Source organism: Lepidochelys kempii, chromosome 27, assembly GCF_965140265.1.
Source record: "Lepidochelys kempii isolate rLepKem1 chromosome 27, rLepKem1.hap2, whole genome shotgun sequence".
Classification (NCBI taxonomy): Eukaryota; Metazoa; Chordata; order Testudines; family Cheloniidae; genus Lepidochelys; species Lepidochelys kempii.
In genome coordinates, this window is record NC_133282.1 from 19619181 (window position 1) to 19635004 (window position 15824).

Sequence of the window (15824 nt, forward strand, 5' to 3'; positions counted from 1 at the left end):
CTGAGTTTCTTCAACTAAAGTGTTTGATGAATACCAAAAAAAAAAAAAAAAAAAAAGAGAGATGGAAAAATCTAGATTGGGTCACAAATGATTCACAAACAGAGGAAGGGGCTAAAATAGTTATTTGCAACAATTTCCTTGATATTGTGCCACAAACATTTTAACGTACTGAGATGGCTGGCTACAGCAGCATGCTTATTTTATTTCTGACCGCTGCTACCAGGCCCCCGGAATCAGAAGACTTTATAAAAGCAGCTGTACTTACTTCGGGTACCACATCCACCAAACAAACTTTATTTTTGGCCATAACAGATTGGATTGCCTCAAGGCTTGTTCCATACAGATTCTCTTTGTATTCTCCATGTTCAACAAATCTAAAAAGTTAAGGTATTTATACTCCATGAATATATGCCACAAAGAAAAGGAAATTAAAGAACTTTGACCGCTGTTGTCCCCCAAACATTTGTTAATTCCAGGGAGTCATGAGAAACAGTTGTCTTCAGGGATGCTGGAAAAATTCGTACAGTGCGGGTGCTGAGAGCCATTGAACCAAACTGTAAACCCTGTATATGATGGAAACTACTTCACGCCGGGGGTGCCACAGTACCCCTAGTTCCAGCACCTATGAGTGTCTCCCTTTACAAAACTAGTATCTGGGGTTCAGAAAATTGAGACCATGCAATCAGAAGTCTCCTTCCATTTGAGGCTCTCAATATGCTTTAGAATTTTGAAGGAATTAATTTGTACATCCCCTCTCAATGGGGGGGGAGGGATAGCTCAATGGTTTGAGCATTAGCCTGCTAAACCCAGGGTTGTGAGCTCAATACTTGAGGGGGCCATTTAGGGATCTGGGGCAAAAATTGGGGATTGGTCCTGCTTTGAGCAGGGGGTTGGACTAGATGACCTCCTGAGGTCCCTTCCAACCCTGATATTCTATGATTCTCTTCATGGAGAAAGCTGAGGCAAAGGGAAGTTCAGTGACTTGCCAAGGGCCACAAGAGTCTTAACTGAACCCAGCTTCCCTGACTTAATTACAAGTCAACCCCTTTCTCTCACAGAAACAAATACAAAAGTACCACTGAATAAGCATGGGCCCTGTGGAGTATATTGAGCAAATGGAATGTCCTAAAAGAAAAGTCTCTCTTGGAATATGTATCCTTATTTGGATGTTCTCAAAGGAATGTGGAAATGTTATAAATATTGCAGAAAACATCCAAGCAGTTTAGGACCAAAATCTGACCTACCTTGAAACTATTAGTTTATGATGGGGAAAGCAAACTGAGCTCTATGCATTGGTTTCGTTTCTATCTGTTACCATTACAATTTCAACAAAAACTCCACTCTTTTAGGGCATCTACAAGACTCTGGACATGTTGTTCCTTGACTTTAGCAAAGCTTTTGACACTGTCTCCCACAGTATTCTTGCCAGCAAGTTAAAGAAGTATGGACTATAAGGTGGATAGAAAGTTAGCTAGATTGTCGGGCTCAACGGGTAGTGATCAATGGCTCCACGTCTAGTTGGCAGCCGGTATCAAGTGGAGTGCCCCAAGGGTCGGTCCTGGGGCCGATTTTGTTCAATATCTTCATAAATGATCTGGAGGATGGTGTGGATTGCACCCTCAGCAAGTTTGCAGATGACACTAAACTGGGAGGAGTGGTAGATACGCTGGAGGGTAGGGATAGGATACAGAGGGCCCTAGACAAATTAGAGGATTGGGCCAAAAGAAATCTGATGAGGTTCATCAAGGACAAGTGCAGAGTCCTGCACTTAGGACGGAAGAATCCCATGCACCGCTACAGACTAGGGACCAAATGGCTAGGTAGCAGTTCTGCAGAAAAGGACCTAGGGGTTACAGTAGACGAGAAGCTGCATATGAGTCAACAGTGTGCCCTTGTTGCCAAGAAGGCCAATGGCATTTTGGGATGTATATGTAGGGGCATTGCCAGCAGATAGAGGGACGTGATCGTTCCCCTCTATTCAACACTGGTGAGGCTTCATCTGGAGTACTGTGTCCAGTTTTGGGCCCTACACTACAAGAAGGATGTGGAAAAATTGGAAAGAGTCCAGTGAAGGGCAACAAAAATGATTAGGGGACTGGAACACATGAGTTATGAGGAGAGGCTGAGGGAACTGGGATTGTTTAGTCTGCGGAAGAGAAGAATGAGGGGGGATTTGATAGCTGCTTTCAACTACCTGAAGCGGGGGTTCCAAAGAGGATGGCTCTAGACTGTTCTCAGTGGTAGCTGATCACAGAACAAGGAGTAATGGTCTCAAGTTGCAGTGGGGGAGGTTTAGGTTGGATATTAGGAAAACATTTTTCACTAGGAGGGTGGTGAAACACTGGAATGCGTTACCTAGGGAGGTGGTGGAATCCCCTTCCTTAGGAATTTTTAAGGTCAGGCTTGACAAAGCCCTGGCTGGGATGATTTAGTTGGGGATTGGTCCTGCTTTGAGCAGGGGGTTGGACTAGATGACCTCCTGAGGTTCCTTCCAACCCTGATATTCTATGGTTCTATGTTTTTGTGATCCTTCTGGGGGCTTAACAGTTTTCCCAGGGCATCAGTGATAATCAGTGAGGCTGACAAATAAGGAACTTAAAGAAAACTGCCATGGTATTTTCAGCTGAATTCTAAAAATAGAGAAAGGGGGAACCTCATGTTTTCCACAGAGAACAGTACAAAGCTAGCCAGGAAAGAAATTTTACTTTTCAGGCTTCTAGGGGAATTTAAATTCTATAGGAAAACCTTGCACTAGCAGGAAATGAACTGGATAATCCAATAGGTCATTTACATTCCCAAATTCAGAATAAAAGTAAATAGAACTTGCCAGCATACATGTACCAGAAAATAGCAGTGAAGTCAGTGAAGGTACTGCCAGTAATTAGGCAGCAGGGTTGGATTCTGCCTCCTGCGCCTCTTTCCAACCCTTTACTGTTCCTGACTTGCCTTTCAGTCAGGCTTTGAGTGAGTTTATACTCAAACTGAAAACAAGAGTTTACTGGAAAAATTGCCCCATCCCATTATTACACTGAACTAGGTATGTATATACTATACATCTTGACAAGCAATATGTTGAAAATGTAGCCACACTATTTCTGTATGTTAAAACAAACCTACTTGTTATGCTGTACATCTATCTCAAATGATTGCTTAGAGACAAAATTGTATTCCACTCCCTCTTTTTCATGACTTTTCTTTGACCTGGTTGTATCTGGAAGAGTGGAAACAGTACAGTGAACATCAAACATGGGGTAGCAGTTAGCAGAAGTTGGATGCTGACTTTCCTTTGTTTAGTCTTAGGTTTTCATGCTTCCAAAACTAAATGGACACACACCATCAAGTGAAAAACAGAACTGAAAACAAAAATCCCTTTACCTGTATAAAAACAAAACCGTACAGTAGATTAAAATTGAAATAATTCATTTACTTTATCTTTTATATTATGATAGCACCCAAAAGGCCACCAATCGAGGTCAGGGTCCTGCTGTGCTGGACACTGTACAAATATATAGGCTGACATGGCCCTTCTCTCAAAAGATTTGAAGTCTGGGGCCCTGATCCCGGTGGAACCCTGCATCCTTGTAGAATCAGTGGAATTGCTTATCTGGAGCAGCTGGTGGAATTATAGCTCAATTTAAGACAAGATGGAACAAGTAAGTGAAACAGGCAAACAAGAGTAGGGAAGGAGGAAAAGCATGTAACCTGCTGTGAAACATTGCACGTCTGCACACAGCTTGGTGAGTCTTAAAGTAAATACTTTATTTAGCTTTTTAATTCATCTCTGCTTGGGCAATGAAAACAGACCCAATTTCAGATATGGTCTGGGTCAACCACAAGACATGGGATTGATGCAGGAATTATGGGGAAAAGTCCTTTGAGGTTCTGTGTTGTGTGCATGGGGTCAGACTACTATACTGGTCCCTTCCAGCCTTAAACTATGAAATTTTTGTTTTGTCCGTTTTGCATTTATGTTGTCATGCCCCTGGCACAAAGGTGTTGTGTTTTGGGTTGCAAAATATGCAAAGGTTGTTTATTTGGCTTTAGTATTTTTTGAAAATGTTTCCATTGGAATTTTAGAGGGACACAAATGTATCTATTTTTAAATCTGTAAAACCCCGTTTTTCTAAAAACAGTTGAAGGCCAAATTCAACCTCTGTTCTTTAAGATAATATAGCATACACAGAAGTTTTTTTACACTTTTTTTTTCCTTGCACATGGCACCACCATAAAAGTTCCTAGGGAAAATGGTATCGCTTCTAGTAAACAAGTTACAAATATCTCTTGTATCACTACAGCCTTTAAGAAAAGTAAACTCTCAAAAGACGCCCAAAACCCCAATAACAATTTTAGAACATGTAATTCATCACAAAACAACCTGGAAACAATATAAAGGCCTTATCCTGCTCCAGTCTAAGTTAATGACAGAATTCCCATGGCTTTCTGTGGGAGCAGAAGAAGGTCCTAAAAGAATAAAAGGAAATTAGATGTGACCCACTGGAGATAATCATTAGGAAATAAAATCAGCTTGTTTTTTTCAGCATTTTTTCCACCCAGAACTTCAAAAAAAACACAACAGGCTTGTTTGAGTAATTTCTGGGTTTTCTCCCCAAGCTAACTAAATTAGTGATAGCGGCAAAGAGTCCTATGGCACCTTATAGACTAACAGACGTATTGGAGCATGAGCTTTCGTGGGTGAATACCCACGTTGTCAGACCCATGTAGTGGAAATTTCCAGAGGCAGGTATAAATATGCAAGCAAGAATCAGGCTAGGAATAACGAGGTTAGCTCAATCAGGGAGGATGAGGCCCTCTTCTAGCAGTTGAGGTGTGAACACCAAGGGAGGAGAAACTGCTTTTGTAGTTGGCTAGCATTCACAGTCTTTGTTTAATCCTGAGCTGATGGTATCAAATTTGCAAATGAATAAATCAGTGATTTAACTCTGACTTTGAATTCTTGCTTTTATATTTTTTTAAGTAGTTCTTTCCTGTACCTTTTTTGAGTGCCATAATGTCTCTCGGTGCAGTGAATATTTTAAATGTGGTCTGACATGTATGGTGTTAATCTCATCATTAGTCCTTAAGACATGCATTCTATTTCTATACATACTGTGACAAAGCTCTGTCCTTGTCTCCATGGGTCCCGCATTTCCCAGCAGATTTCGCTAGCCTCAGAGGCTCACTGTGACTCTCCACATAACCCTTCTCTCTATGGAGAGAAGGGTCACAGTCTACTGAGACATTTTCACCATAAGCCAGCAAGGGAGGTGAGGAGAAGCTATCCTCCCTTGTACAGTCTCTGTTGTCTCCCAGTCTCAGTGATTAATCAGGGAGGGGGCAAAACAGGTTTGGGGGGGGGGGGGAAGAGCCCAGGCCCGCCCTCTACTCCAGGCTCCAGCCCAGGGACCTTAATAGTATCAACTATGGTAGCTGACCTTTTAGAAACAGGACACGTATCATTCCCTGGGCTACTTCCCCACAGCAGCCTCCACTTCCTCAGGCTCCACTTCACCCTTACCTCAGAGACTCCTTCCTTGTGCCTGATATGGTGTGTACTACTCAGTCTCTCCAACAGCACAACTTCCTCCCATAGCTCCTGACATCCACACCCACCAGACTGGCTGGGAGGCTTTTAACTAGTTTCAGCCAGTCCCTGATTGGCTTCAGGTGTCCCAATCAACCTGGCATTCTCCCTCCCTTCTGGAAAGTTCTTAATCGCCCCAGGTGTCCTAATTGACCTGGAGCAGCTGCCATTTAACTTATCTTGGTACCAGGGATTTGTTTAGCCTGGAGCTAATATATCTATCTCCCACTACTTTTCTATAGCCTTCTGGCCTTGCCCCGTCACAATACACTACGTGTCTTATGTATTGTTCACATTTTAAAATATTAGTAGTTCGCTATCACAAGCTTCTTTCAGTATTCTTGCTTTTGAATCCAGTAACTTTAAAATTGCATCATGTAGTTCTCTATTCCTGCACAACTGTTGAAATCAAATTTCATTTTTTCCTTAATCCAGTTACAGTAGGGAAGTAAGTTATTTTCCACGGTGACATGACATTGTAAAACTGTTACCTTTAGTATATTCTGTTTAATTATTTCAAGATTTTATATTGCAATAAAATACCAATGTAACGCACAGGAAAACAAACCTGTTTGCTATCAGAATTTGAGCTCTTGCCTGTTGTACAATTAATCTCAACATTAACATTGCCGTTGCTGTTTTTTTGCTTTTATTTGTCTGTTTGGTTTAAATCAATGGTACTCAGACCTCAGTGGTTCAGGAGTCAAATTAGCAGTCAACATTACCCAGAAGAACCACAGTAGTGTGAACTCATTGTTTCATTTTTCTATAGTACCAGTCACATTTAAAGAGTATATGCTCTGATAATATCAACTTGTATTAAGTTATTAACTTAATTGATTAATAACATAGTAAAAGCATCCTGATTGGTTAATAATTAATTCAGTGTTTTAATATCATATGCTGCAAAGAACCACAGGAGACACCATTAAACAGGCATTTGCAGCTCGAAAGCTGCAGTTAGGGTATCACTGTTTTGTTTATTGATTCTCATGATTAGCTTAAATAGCCTGATCCTTGGGATCTAACCTGTGGCTTTTTAATGCATCTGGTTGGCAACGCTTGTATATTTGTGCTTTGAAGTCTAGTGCACTCAAATACCTGTCCACTAGTGTAAAATTAGGATAAAGTATAGGAATGATAGATTTGGGGCAAATATTTATGGGAATGAATCCTGCTCTGCTGAGAAACACTGCAGATGGACAAGCACAGCAGAGGTGAATTAAGAAGAAAGTCCTAGAGCATTAGATAGGTAAAGACTCAGAACGTTAACTGTTAAGCCTAAAAATTATTGGTTTTCTGTGTGTTCTCAACTCTCACCAGGACCAACATCATATTAAATGTTCAATCATGGATTCTCATTCAATATATTAAGCAAAAGTCACTATATGTAGATAGGTTTCAGAGTAACAGCCATGTTAGTCTGTATTCGCAAAAAGAAAAGGAGTACTTATGGTACCTTAGAGACTAACCAATTTATTTGAGCATAAGCTTTTGTGAGCTACAGCTCACTTCATCGGATGCATACTGTGGAAAATACAGAAGATGTTTTTATACACACAGACCATGAAAAAATGGGTATTTATCACTACAAAAGGTTTTCTCTCCCCCCATCCCACTCTCCTGCTGGTAACAGCTTATCTAAAGTGATCACTCTCCTTACAATGTGTATGATAATCAAGGTGGGCCATTTCCAGTATGTAGATACTTTCATTTCACCTCAGTTATTTTGTTCTGTTACCTCCTCCTGTTGAATTGTTCTCTCTGCTTTCTCATTACAGCATTGTTCATTCCTCACGGATGCTAAATTATCTACCTGCTCTCCTCCTGTAACACTCTAATTTTTTTCATGCCATATATACACCATCTATATAAGTATAGCTCTTCTTTCCTTAGCTTTGAAGTTGTCATTTCTTTTAATTTCCTTAAGAAATGACTATTAGTCATCCCTTTACTTTAACAGTACACTCTGGTGACCATTTGCACAGCTTGATACAAGCTGACCATGAAAGTGTAAACCCATAACTTTCCAATGTTACAAGTACATCAAATTCAGATTTAAAAAACTAATACAAATTATGTCTGTATGTGATGCACATCTTTAACAAAGGGCTACTGGAAGAGAAACATGTCAAAGCCAGCAATCTAAATCAGATGTGTGTAAATCCAAATAAAATTTACACACATGGGTTGGGGGCGAAACAGCCTCTATCCAAACATTAGAAGTTCCCTTGATATAAGTTTAAAACTTTTGGAAGACAAATTGATCAGTATAACTCTAAATCAGTTTTTGGGGCCCTCAGATAACAAGATACACAGTGATATTATTGCAAAGTTCTTAAAAAACTGCTAATTTCAATCTGTATACCATCAGCCCCCATCTCCATATAACTGATAGACCATAAATTCATGCACCAGCAGAGCAAAACCACACTTTGAAATAAGTTTTTAAATTCCAGTCTTGCATATCACTGTGGCTCTGTGTGTATGAAGAGAATTAACATGTTAATCCAGGCTTCAAAATATCAGTTTTCCATTTTAAGGAGTCTGCCTGCTTTATTGTTCTCTGTTTCTTAAGATTAATATTTTTCTCTCTCTAATTAAATTGATGAATTAAAACTCTGTACCTAATCCAGCACCATCATCTTTAAATAGGAACAAAGAAGCATACATTTATCTTCTTTGCTGAATCATAAGAAATGTTTCATTTTAATTCTAATTTTTGAGATTTACAGTCTAATTTCTTCCCCCCTGTAGTCAGTCATTTTTTTAATGGATATTGAGAAAAGCAATCTGTTCATTTGGGAAATAAAAAAAAATATCAAAGGAGCTGACAAGATTCTAGATTCTGTATATACTCCCAGAAAGAGATGTGATATGCTGAGTCAATAAGAGACAAATACAGACTCTCAAAAGGAGGGGGAAGAACTTGAGCTAATTCTGAAAAATGCATGTAAATAGTGTGGGAACAGGAACAGACTGGATAGTAGTGCAATCAATCACTATATTACTGCATGCAGTATACAGTAAAAGGTGGGGACAAACAGATTCCTGTAAATGTTACTTACGTGGTACTGCAACACCATATTCCTGTGGATTCTCTGACACAACTTTCTGCTTGAGCTCATTTAGTCTGGCTCCTAAAGAACCTAAGCAATAAGGAAATGAAAACTGATTTGTTTAGGTTCTGAAAGAAATATTGCAAACAGAATGAAGGAATATTTTCAATCTCACAAATAGGATGCATGATGTAGGAGAGGGTTTAAAGAAATCTGTGCACAAAACAGCAAGAACTCATGTCCCACCCCCATTCTACCTTAAAGAGCATCACTAGCAGCAGCTTGAATCCTAAATGGCAGGAGACCAGATATTTATCCAGTCACTGTAGCAGAAACTCTATGTTCACAGCATTTAGTTTTTCTGGATACCCCCCAGACTCTAAGCTACCCTGGAAAAATACCTAGACTCAGAGTTGCTAGGCTTACTGAACTGCAGAAAATCTTACTGAGCCTCCTTTTCTCTGACATCCAGTTTTTTATAAATTATTCTAACAGCTAAACATGTCTAGGTCCTGGTCAAAACTTTTTGGCAGGAAATCAGGGTAAACTACAGGACCTTGCCAAGACTCAGAGTGCTGCTTTGGAGCTTCTGGAAGGGAATTTTTTCAGCTTTTCATTTTAAAAGGTCTTTTTAAAAAAAATGTTGATGGAAAAATTTCTGACCAGTTTTGCGACATACCAATCAAAACCACCAGTCTCTGCTTTTCTCCCGGCTGCTGCTGATATTTAGTGACTTCTTCATATGTTAGGAACTCAGATATGTCTGCTTGCTTTGCTTGATTCTGGTTGTTGTGTTTCTCCTTTCGACTTAACCTAAAGCTCCTCCGCAAACCAGCTAAAGAGCAAAATATAACAAACATTGTCCAAGCTGCTTGTCTTTCAATAAGAACTAGTATGGTGAAAACTGGCTTGTCTTAAGCATCACATGCACCAGTTTGTTTATAATGATGGGGAAGGGTAGGAATAGTAGAATTCTTAACTCCATAAAAGAGATACAATGAACCCCCTACTGTAGCATAAATACATCTATTCCATGGGAAGTTCATGACAACTAACTGCATTTGTTTATCAGGTGGAAAACAGGGGAAAGAGGTATTTGAGTCTCCACAACAAAGGAGCTGCCTTGGGATGAATTCTTCTTGAATCCTTGGTGCCAAGCTCAGGCTTCGTCAGTGGCCTGTTGTATCCTTGCATGCAGTTTTCGAGTTAACAACTCACATGAAACAAATTCAGATGAAAAGCAACTTGATTTAAAGAGAAGCATATTATTATACACACCAATTTTACAGGAAAAAGTACTGGGAATTAGGTTCCTCACCTATATATTGTCCATTGAAATATCCCTCACAGTCACAGTCTTCTGTTAATAAAGATGATGAGAGAAGGGGAAGCAAGATGTTACAATACCTATGTTATGTGGTTTGGGGGAAAAGATTTTGCATCCTGTATTATCAATATAAACAAGTACTAATGATAACTAGTTTAGCCCATGGCTAATGCCTTATATTAAATTGCCATTTAATGTCTCAGAATACATCTCTCAGTAAAAAATTTTTTATTGATCATCGCATCTGCTTAGAGTTGCTGTTAGAGAACATTTAAGCAATATAAATACTATATGCCCATAAAAACAAAGCAACTCAGAGGAAGGGCTGGCATTCATTCGCTACCTTCCCTGGTACATAGGATTGCAAATGGATCTAATAATCCAGAACACTTCTTCTTGTTAGACTCAAGCACCATTTAGTACAATAGTGAGAACCATAGACGAAGCATCGCTCTGAACTCAAACTGACAGTCAACAAATTTAATGTTGTTTCTGTGCTAATCTCTTGTAAAAAAAAGATAGATAAAAAGCATATTATAAGACTAACACTGGCTTTTTATCAGATCTCTGGGTCATTCATATACAATAATATACACAAACCAAGAGCATGCACAGTAAAAATGTAATCACTAGAATCTGCAGAATGTAATAGCTATACACAGTAAAATACTAAAAAAAGGGTCATACTTGCTCACTTACTGAAAGAAAACAGCTTGGCTTTTTATACTTTAAGGGCACTCCTGCAAAACGTTACACACATTAAAGGCAACATGCTAACTTTACTTAAGTCCTTAAATAGCAAAAGATGCCAGCCCAAAGAAAGGACTCTTTTTTTCTGTCCCAGATATCTGCATATCAGTCCAGTAAAATTAATGGGGTCTTTTCTTTCAATGCAGGTGAAGAACAGTGAATTGTATGCCTACTGTAACAGAATATATTTGTAGTAACTTTAAGTATAAGATTCTTAAATTTTCCCCCTCATCGCTGTAACTAGCTGTTTGCTTCTCTTCCTCCCTCCTAGAGCCTCTCCCCCAAAAGCTAAAAAAAAGTCACTAGCCATCTGATGACAGAAGGCAGTTTGTACTATGAGCGAAGTCAGTGGAATTAAATTTCAACACCTGAGACATCCTTTTCTAAAGGAGCACATTCAATGTGAGAGAATATCAGCAGGAACAGCAGTTAATTAAGAAAACACCTGCTGTTTAAAAAGACAAGGAAGTAATACAATGGCTATTATAAACAACATGATCTTAATTCAGTTGATTAGAATGAAAGTAACATAGTAAAACGCAGTGCAAATTAATAGCCAAGACAATGAAACCAGATTGACACTGGTGTCCCAGAAAGTGTCAAGGTAACCCTTTTTTTCTTTTGTAGAACTCCAAACCCACCAAGTTTTGCATCAGTTTATAATTCCTGTTCACCATGTGGACCTGAGCAGGCTGCAGAAGGTGTAAATTAACACAGGATTTGGCCCATAGCAGCTAACAAGAAGCACTTGTCCTAGATTTGGAGTAAATTGGAAACTGAGTATTTTTGTAGATACCTTGAGGTTAATTCTAATTCAGAAAAATGGCTGTAGGAGCAAATTGTCTTTAGCATTCCCCTTTGCTTTGGGAGTTCCTGTCTGTTTAGGAAAAGGCATTGTTTGTTCATACCAAGATAGGCAGAGCACCTACCTTTCTCAGAAGACTGATCATCTGCAGTTAGCGTAAAAGATAGAAGTGAGACAGTTATAAGATGGGCAGACAAATGACTGAGAATCACAATGGAATGAAGGGAAGAATCTTCTTGCTTGTGAGACTAGTCAGTAAATTATACTAAAAGAACCTATGAAGTGATGTTTCCCCTTAATATCTCCACACCAGCTCAGGAGCCTTTGCAAAAGTGTAGTATTAAATCCAGCAGCTCTGATTAATTGGCTTCCTTGAGAGTGTCTTATTAAAAGCAGTAGGAGGCAATTGGCATTACATGCATCCTAACAAAGGCTAATTGAAACCATTTTATTTGGAAACACTTTGATTTATAAACTTATCTGACAGCTGTCTTGCGTGTACACTCTTTCCTCTCTGTGGCTAATGTATATGTATATAGTACTGAAAGGTAAACAGATGGTGAGTGTGAGAGACCAGAAGCTCACTTGTTGCACTGGGGATGCACATTCATTTGTTTCCAAAAACAGCAGTTTGATACCTAGCTTTATTTACTTGATTTCTGAAAACTTACACTTTGGTTTCCAGCTGTCTTGGCTAGTGCACAGCAGCATCTTTATTTTCTAAATCGATGTGGCAATACGGGGGCAAATTCTAGCCTCACCCATCCACATGGCACTCTTACTCCAACAAGAGCTGAATGTAAGCATTCAAGGGCAGCATTTAACCAGTTACACTTAGTGGTAACACAGAACTGCCACCCAGCCTTTCATCCTACATTCTATGATCCCAGGAGGAGTATCATTTTCTTCTTCTCTTTTGAGACCCTTTTACCAACCCCCCCCTCCATCATTAGCAGCAGCAGCTGCTGCTGCTAATAAACATCCAATAGCTGTTTCCTTCCACATGCTAAAGCTTTCTTATGGCATAGACTGTAAGGAATGGGACAGTGATGTTAAATTCTCCTTTCAACCTGAAGCACAGATGTCCAGAGGTGGGAAGTGTTCCCAACTCTTGTCTGTTGTGTTTTTTATCATGAATCTTTGATTATTTTGTGAGGGCCTTTAAAACCCCAGTTTTTGAAATCATAAGATTATGTGATAATCTCAGCTTCCCCCTTAACCCCTCTTTTCTTATTTTTAAGTACATTTCTGGCCCTTGAGCTTGCAAAGAAAAGCTTGAAAATGTGACCCCCATTCCACCCCGCTCACAGACACCCCTAAAGCTCAAAGCCCAGCTGGTAAATAACAAGTCTAAACTTTATTATGTTTAACATCTCATTATTTTAAAATTTCATTATTTTTAATTCAATCTTATGACTTTGGGGGCTCATTCATTGGTTTTCTTTTTTGTTTTGTTTTTGAATGCCTGGGACTCGCAATACTGGGCAAAACGCAAACCCAAATCCTTCCATGTGACAGCTAATCATCATTAACATTATCTATGACATCAGAGTAACAAATATTTAAGCACATGATTAAAATCATGTCAACCTACTGGAAAGTTGATATATCAACAGTGAATTCATTGAAGAAATAAAGATCTGTTGAAACTTACATAATGGCTTCTTTACAGTTTTGGAGTTTTGCAGAGTGCCTATAGTTCTTCTATAATTCAAACGCCTAAATATTAAATAGTTATACATGAGTGACTTATAAAGAATTTTAATATAGACAATTTATACATATGATGGTATGGCAGATGAAAAATTAAAGCTTTTTCTTGCAACACTTTGCAAAAGGCAAACTTATCTGATTCTGGCTTAGATGCATTTTTTAAACATTATATTTAATGACTTCAAATTGTCACTGCTGGGTAACAGGTGGAAAAGAGATGCCAAAAGGTGAATATACCAGGGAAAGACTATCACAGAAATACATCAACTACCTCCTTGCATTTAAGGAGCTCAGAGCCGGCCTGACACACACTTAATATTTTAGTCTAAGGTAATATCTGATGCTTTTCTCTTATTGTTTTAAGAGATCAGCATGTGTAAAAACTCAATACTAGTACAAAATATGTAACACAGATGTTGAAATCATTGCTAGATCCTTCCACTTGCTTCACTTCAAAATCTCATGCTGTTCAAAGACATCTCCATTTGCTGCAAAAACAACAAGGAGTCCGGTGGCACCTTAAAGACTAACAGATTTATTTGGGCCTAAGCTTTTGTGGGTAAAAAACCCATTTCTTCAGATGCATGGAGTGAAAATTACAGATACAGGCATAAATATATACACTGGCATATATACACTCTTCATGTGCCAGTGCATATATTTATGACTGTATCTGTTTACCCACAGAAGCTTAGGCCCAAATAAATCTATTAGTCTTTAAGGTGCCACTGGACTCCTCGTTGTTATTGTGGATACAGACTAACATGGCTACCCCTCTGATACCTGGCATTTGCTGCAATGTTCATTAATAGCATTTACAGGCAACAGCCCCTTTTAGACTCTCTCATTTTTGCATAATGCAGCCTTGTTTGTCATGGAAACTTCATAATAGCTCTGAACATTAAAACAAGAAGAAGCCTTAATTACTACACTCTGCTGCTGCAGTAATTCACTCCCACAGAAGTGGTAACTTGGGCAGGCAGTTCTGGTTTCGCTTTCCAGTAGAAGAACTCTCTCCTGAGGAGAAAACGGGGAACCCCATCCTCCACCAGGAAAAACTGAAGCGCTTGGAGTAGTTTCTTTTTGTTCTTGTCTCACCAGCTGTGGTGATTATTCACAGTAGTTTCTCTTCATCCGGACCTTAGCAGTTGTTCAGTGTGGCCTCTTTCAGGTCCTCTCCACCTGAATTGGTATCACATGGCGGTATTTTCCCCCATCTTTGGCTCCAAGCAGCATTAGTATTGCTGTGCCCCAAATCCCAGTGGCAGTAGAAGCTCTTTAGGGGGAGATGTCTGTAATGAATCCCTAATGGTGATGGTAAGTCTTCAAGGCAGCTTCAGGACTTATCTCCAAGTGATAAAGGTCGCTTTTCTGTATGGCTTCCCTGCTCAGCTCAAACCCAATCAGAAGTTGCCTGGAAAAAAACTTGATCTTCTAAGTAGAGGCAAGAGATGCCACTTGAATGGGTAACAATGAGTATCTGGGTATAAAGGGGAAAAGACCCTTTTCTGTTCTTGTTGGTCTCCTCTCTACCTGTAACAGAACATCTTCTTTCAGAAGGATGATTTTAACATTATGTAGAAATCACGCACACTCTTACTCTGCTCCTAAGAAGTCACAATTTAATGAGAGTAGGGTAGAAAGGGTAGAAAGTTGGCTAGATTGTCAGGCTCAACGGGTAGTGATCAATGGCTCCATGTCTAGTTGGCAGCCGGTGTCAAGTGGAGTGCCCCAGGGGTCGGTCCTGGGGCTGGTTTTGTTCAATATCTTCATAAATGATCTGGAGGATGGTGTGAATTGCACTCTCAGCAAATTTGTGGATGATACGAAACTGGGAGGAGTGGTAGATACACTGGAGGGCAGGGATAGGATACAGAGGGACCTAGACAAATTGGAGGATTGGGCCAAAAGAAATCTGATGAGGTTCAATAAGGATAAGTGCAGGGTCCTGCACTTAGGATGGAAGAAGCCAATGCACAGCTACAGACTAGGGACTGAATGGCTAGGCAGCAGTTCTGCAGAAAAGGACCTAGGGGTGACAGTGGACGAGAAGCTGGATATGAGTCAGCAGTGTGCCCTTGTTGCCAAGAAGGCCAATGGCATTTTGGGATGTATAAGTAGGGGCATAGCGAGCAGATCGAGGGACGTGATCGTCCCCCTCTATTCAACATTGGTGAGGCCTCATCTGGAGTACTGTGTCCAGTTTTGGGCCCCACACTACAAGAAGGATGTGGATAAATTGGAAGGAGTCCAGCGAAGGGCAACAAAAATGATTAGGGGTCTGGAACACATGACTTATGAGGAGAGGCTGAGGGAACTGGGATTGTTTAGTCTGCAGAAGAGAAGAATGAGGGGGGATTTGATAGCTGCTTTCAACTACCTGAGAGGTGGTTCCAGAGAGGATGGTTCTAGACTATTCTCAGTGGTAGCAGATGACAGAACGAGGAGTAATGGTCTCAAGTTGCAGTGGGGGAGGTTTAGGTTGGATATTAGGAAAAACTTTTTCACCAGGAGAGTGGTGAAACACTGGAATGCGTTGCCTAGGGAGGTGGTGGAATCTCCTTCCTTACAAGTTTTTAAGGTCAGGCT

General features: G+C 39.8%; 1 protein-coding gene across 9 annotated transcripts in view; it reads right to left on the bottom strand.

Moving 5' to 3' along the window:
- Positions 1–15824, bottom strand: part of MPP3 (MAGUK p55 scaffold protein 3) — a 111553-nt gene that overhangs the window by 22327 nt on the left and 73402 nt on the right. For 8 of the 9 annotated variants that reach the window (XR_012156383.1, XM_073325892.1, XM_073325895.1 and 5 more), the window contains 7 exons: positions 13177–13241; positions 11647–11667; positions 9959–10000; positions 9320–9475; positions 8650–8730; positions 3118–3211; positions 266–374 (listed from right to left, as the gene is read on the bottom strand). Coding sequence is in view for 8 of the 9 variants with exons in the window: in XM_073325892.1 (XP_073181993.1) it covers positions 266–374; positions 3118–3211; positions 8650–8730; positions 9320–9475; positions 9959–10000; positions 11647–11667; positions 13177–13241 (568 nt within the window). In the remaining variant the exon portion in view is untranslated. The remainder of the gene's footprint in view (positions 1–265; positions 375–3117; positions 3212–8649; positions 8731–9319; positions 9476–9958; positions 10001–11646; positions 11668–13176; positions 13242–15824) is intronic. The other variant, XM_073325893.1, reaches the window with a different exon arrangement.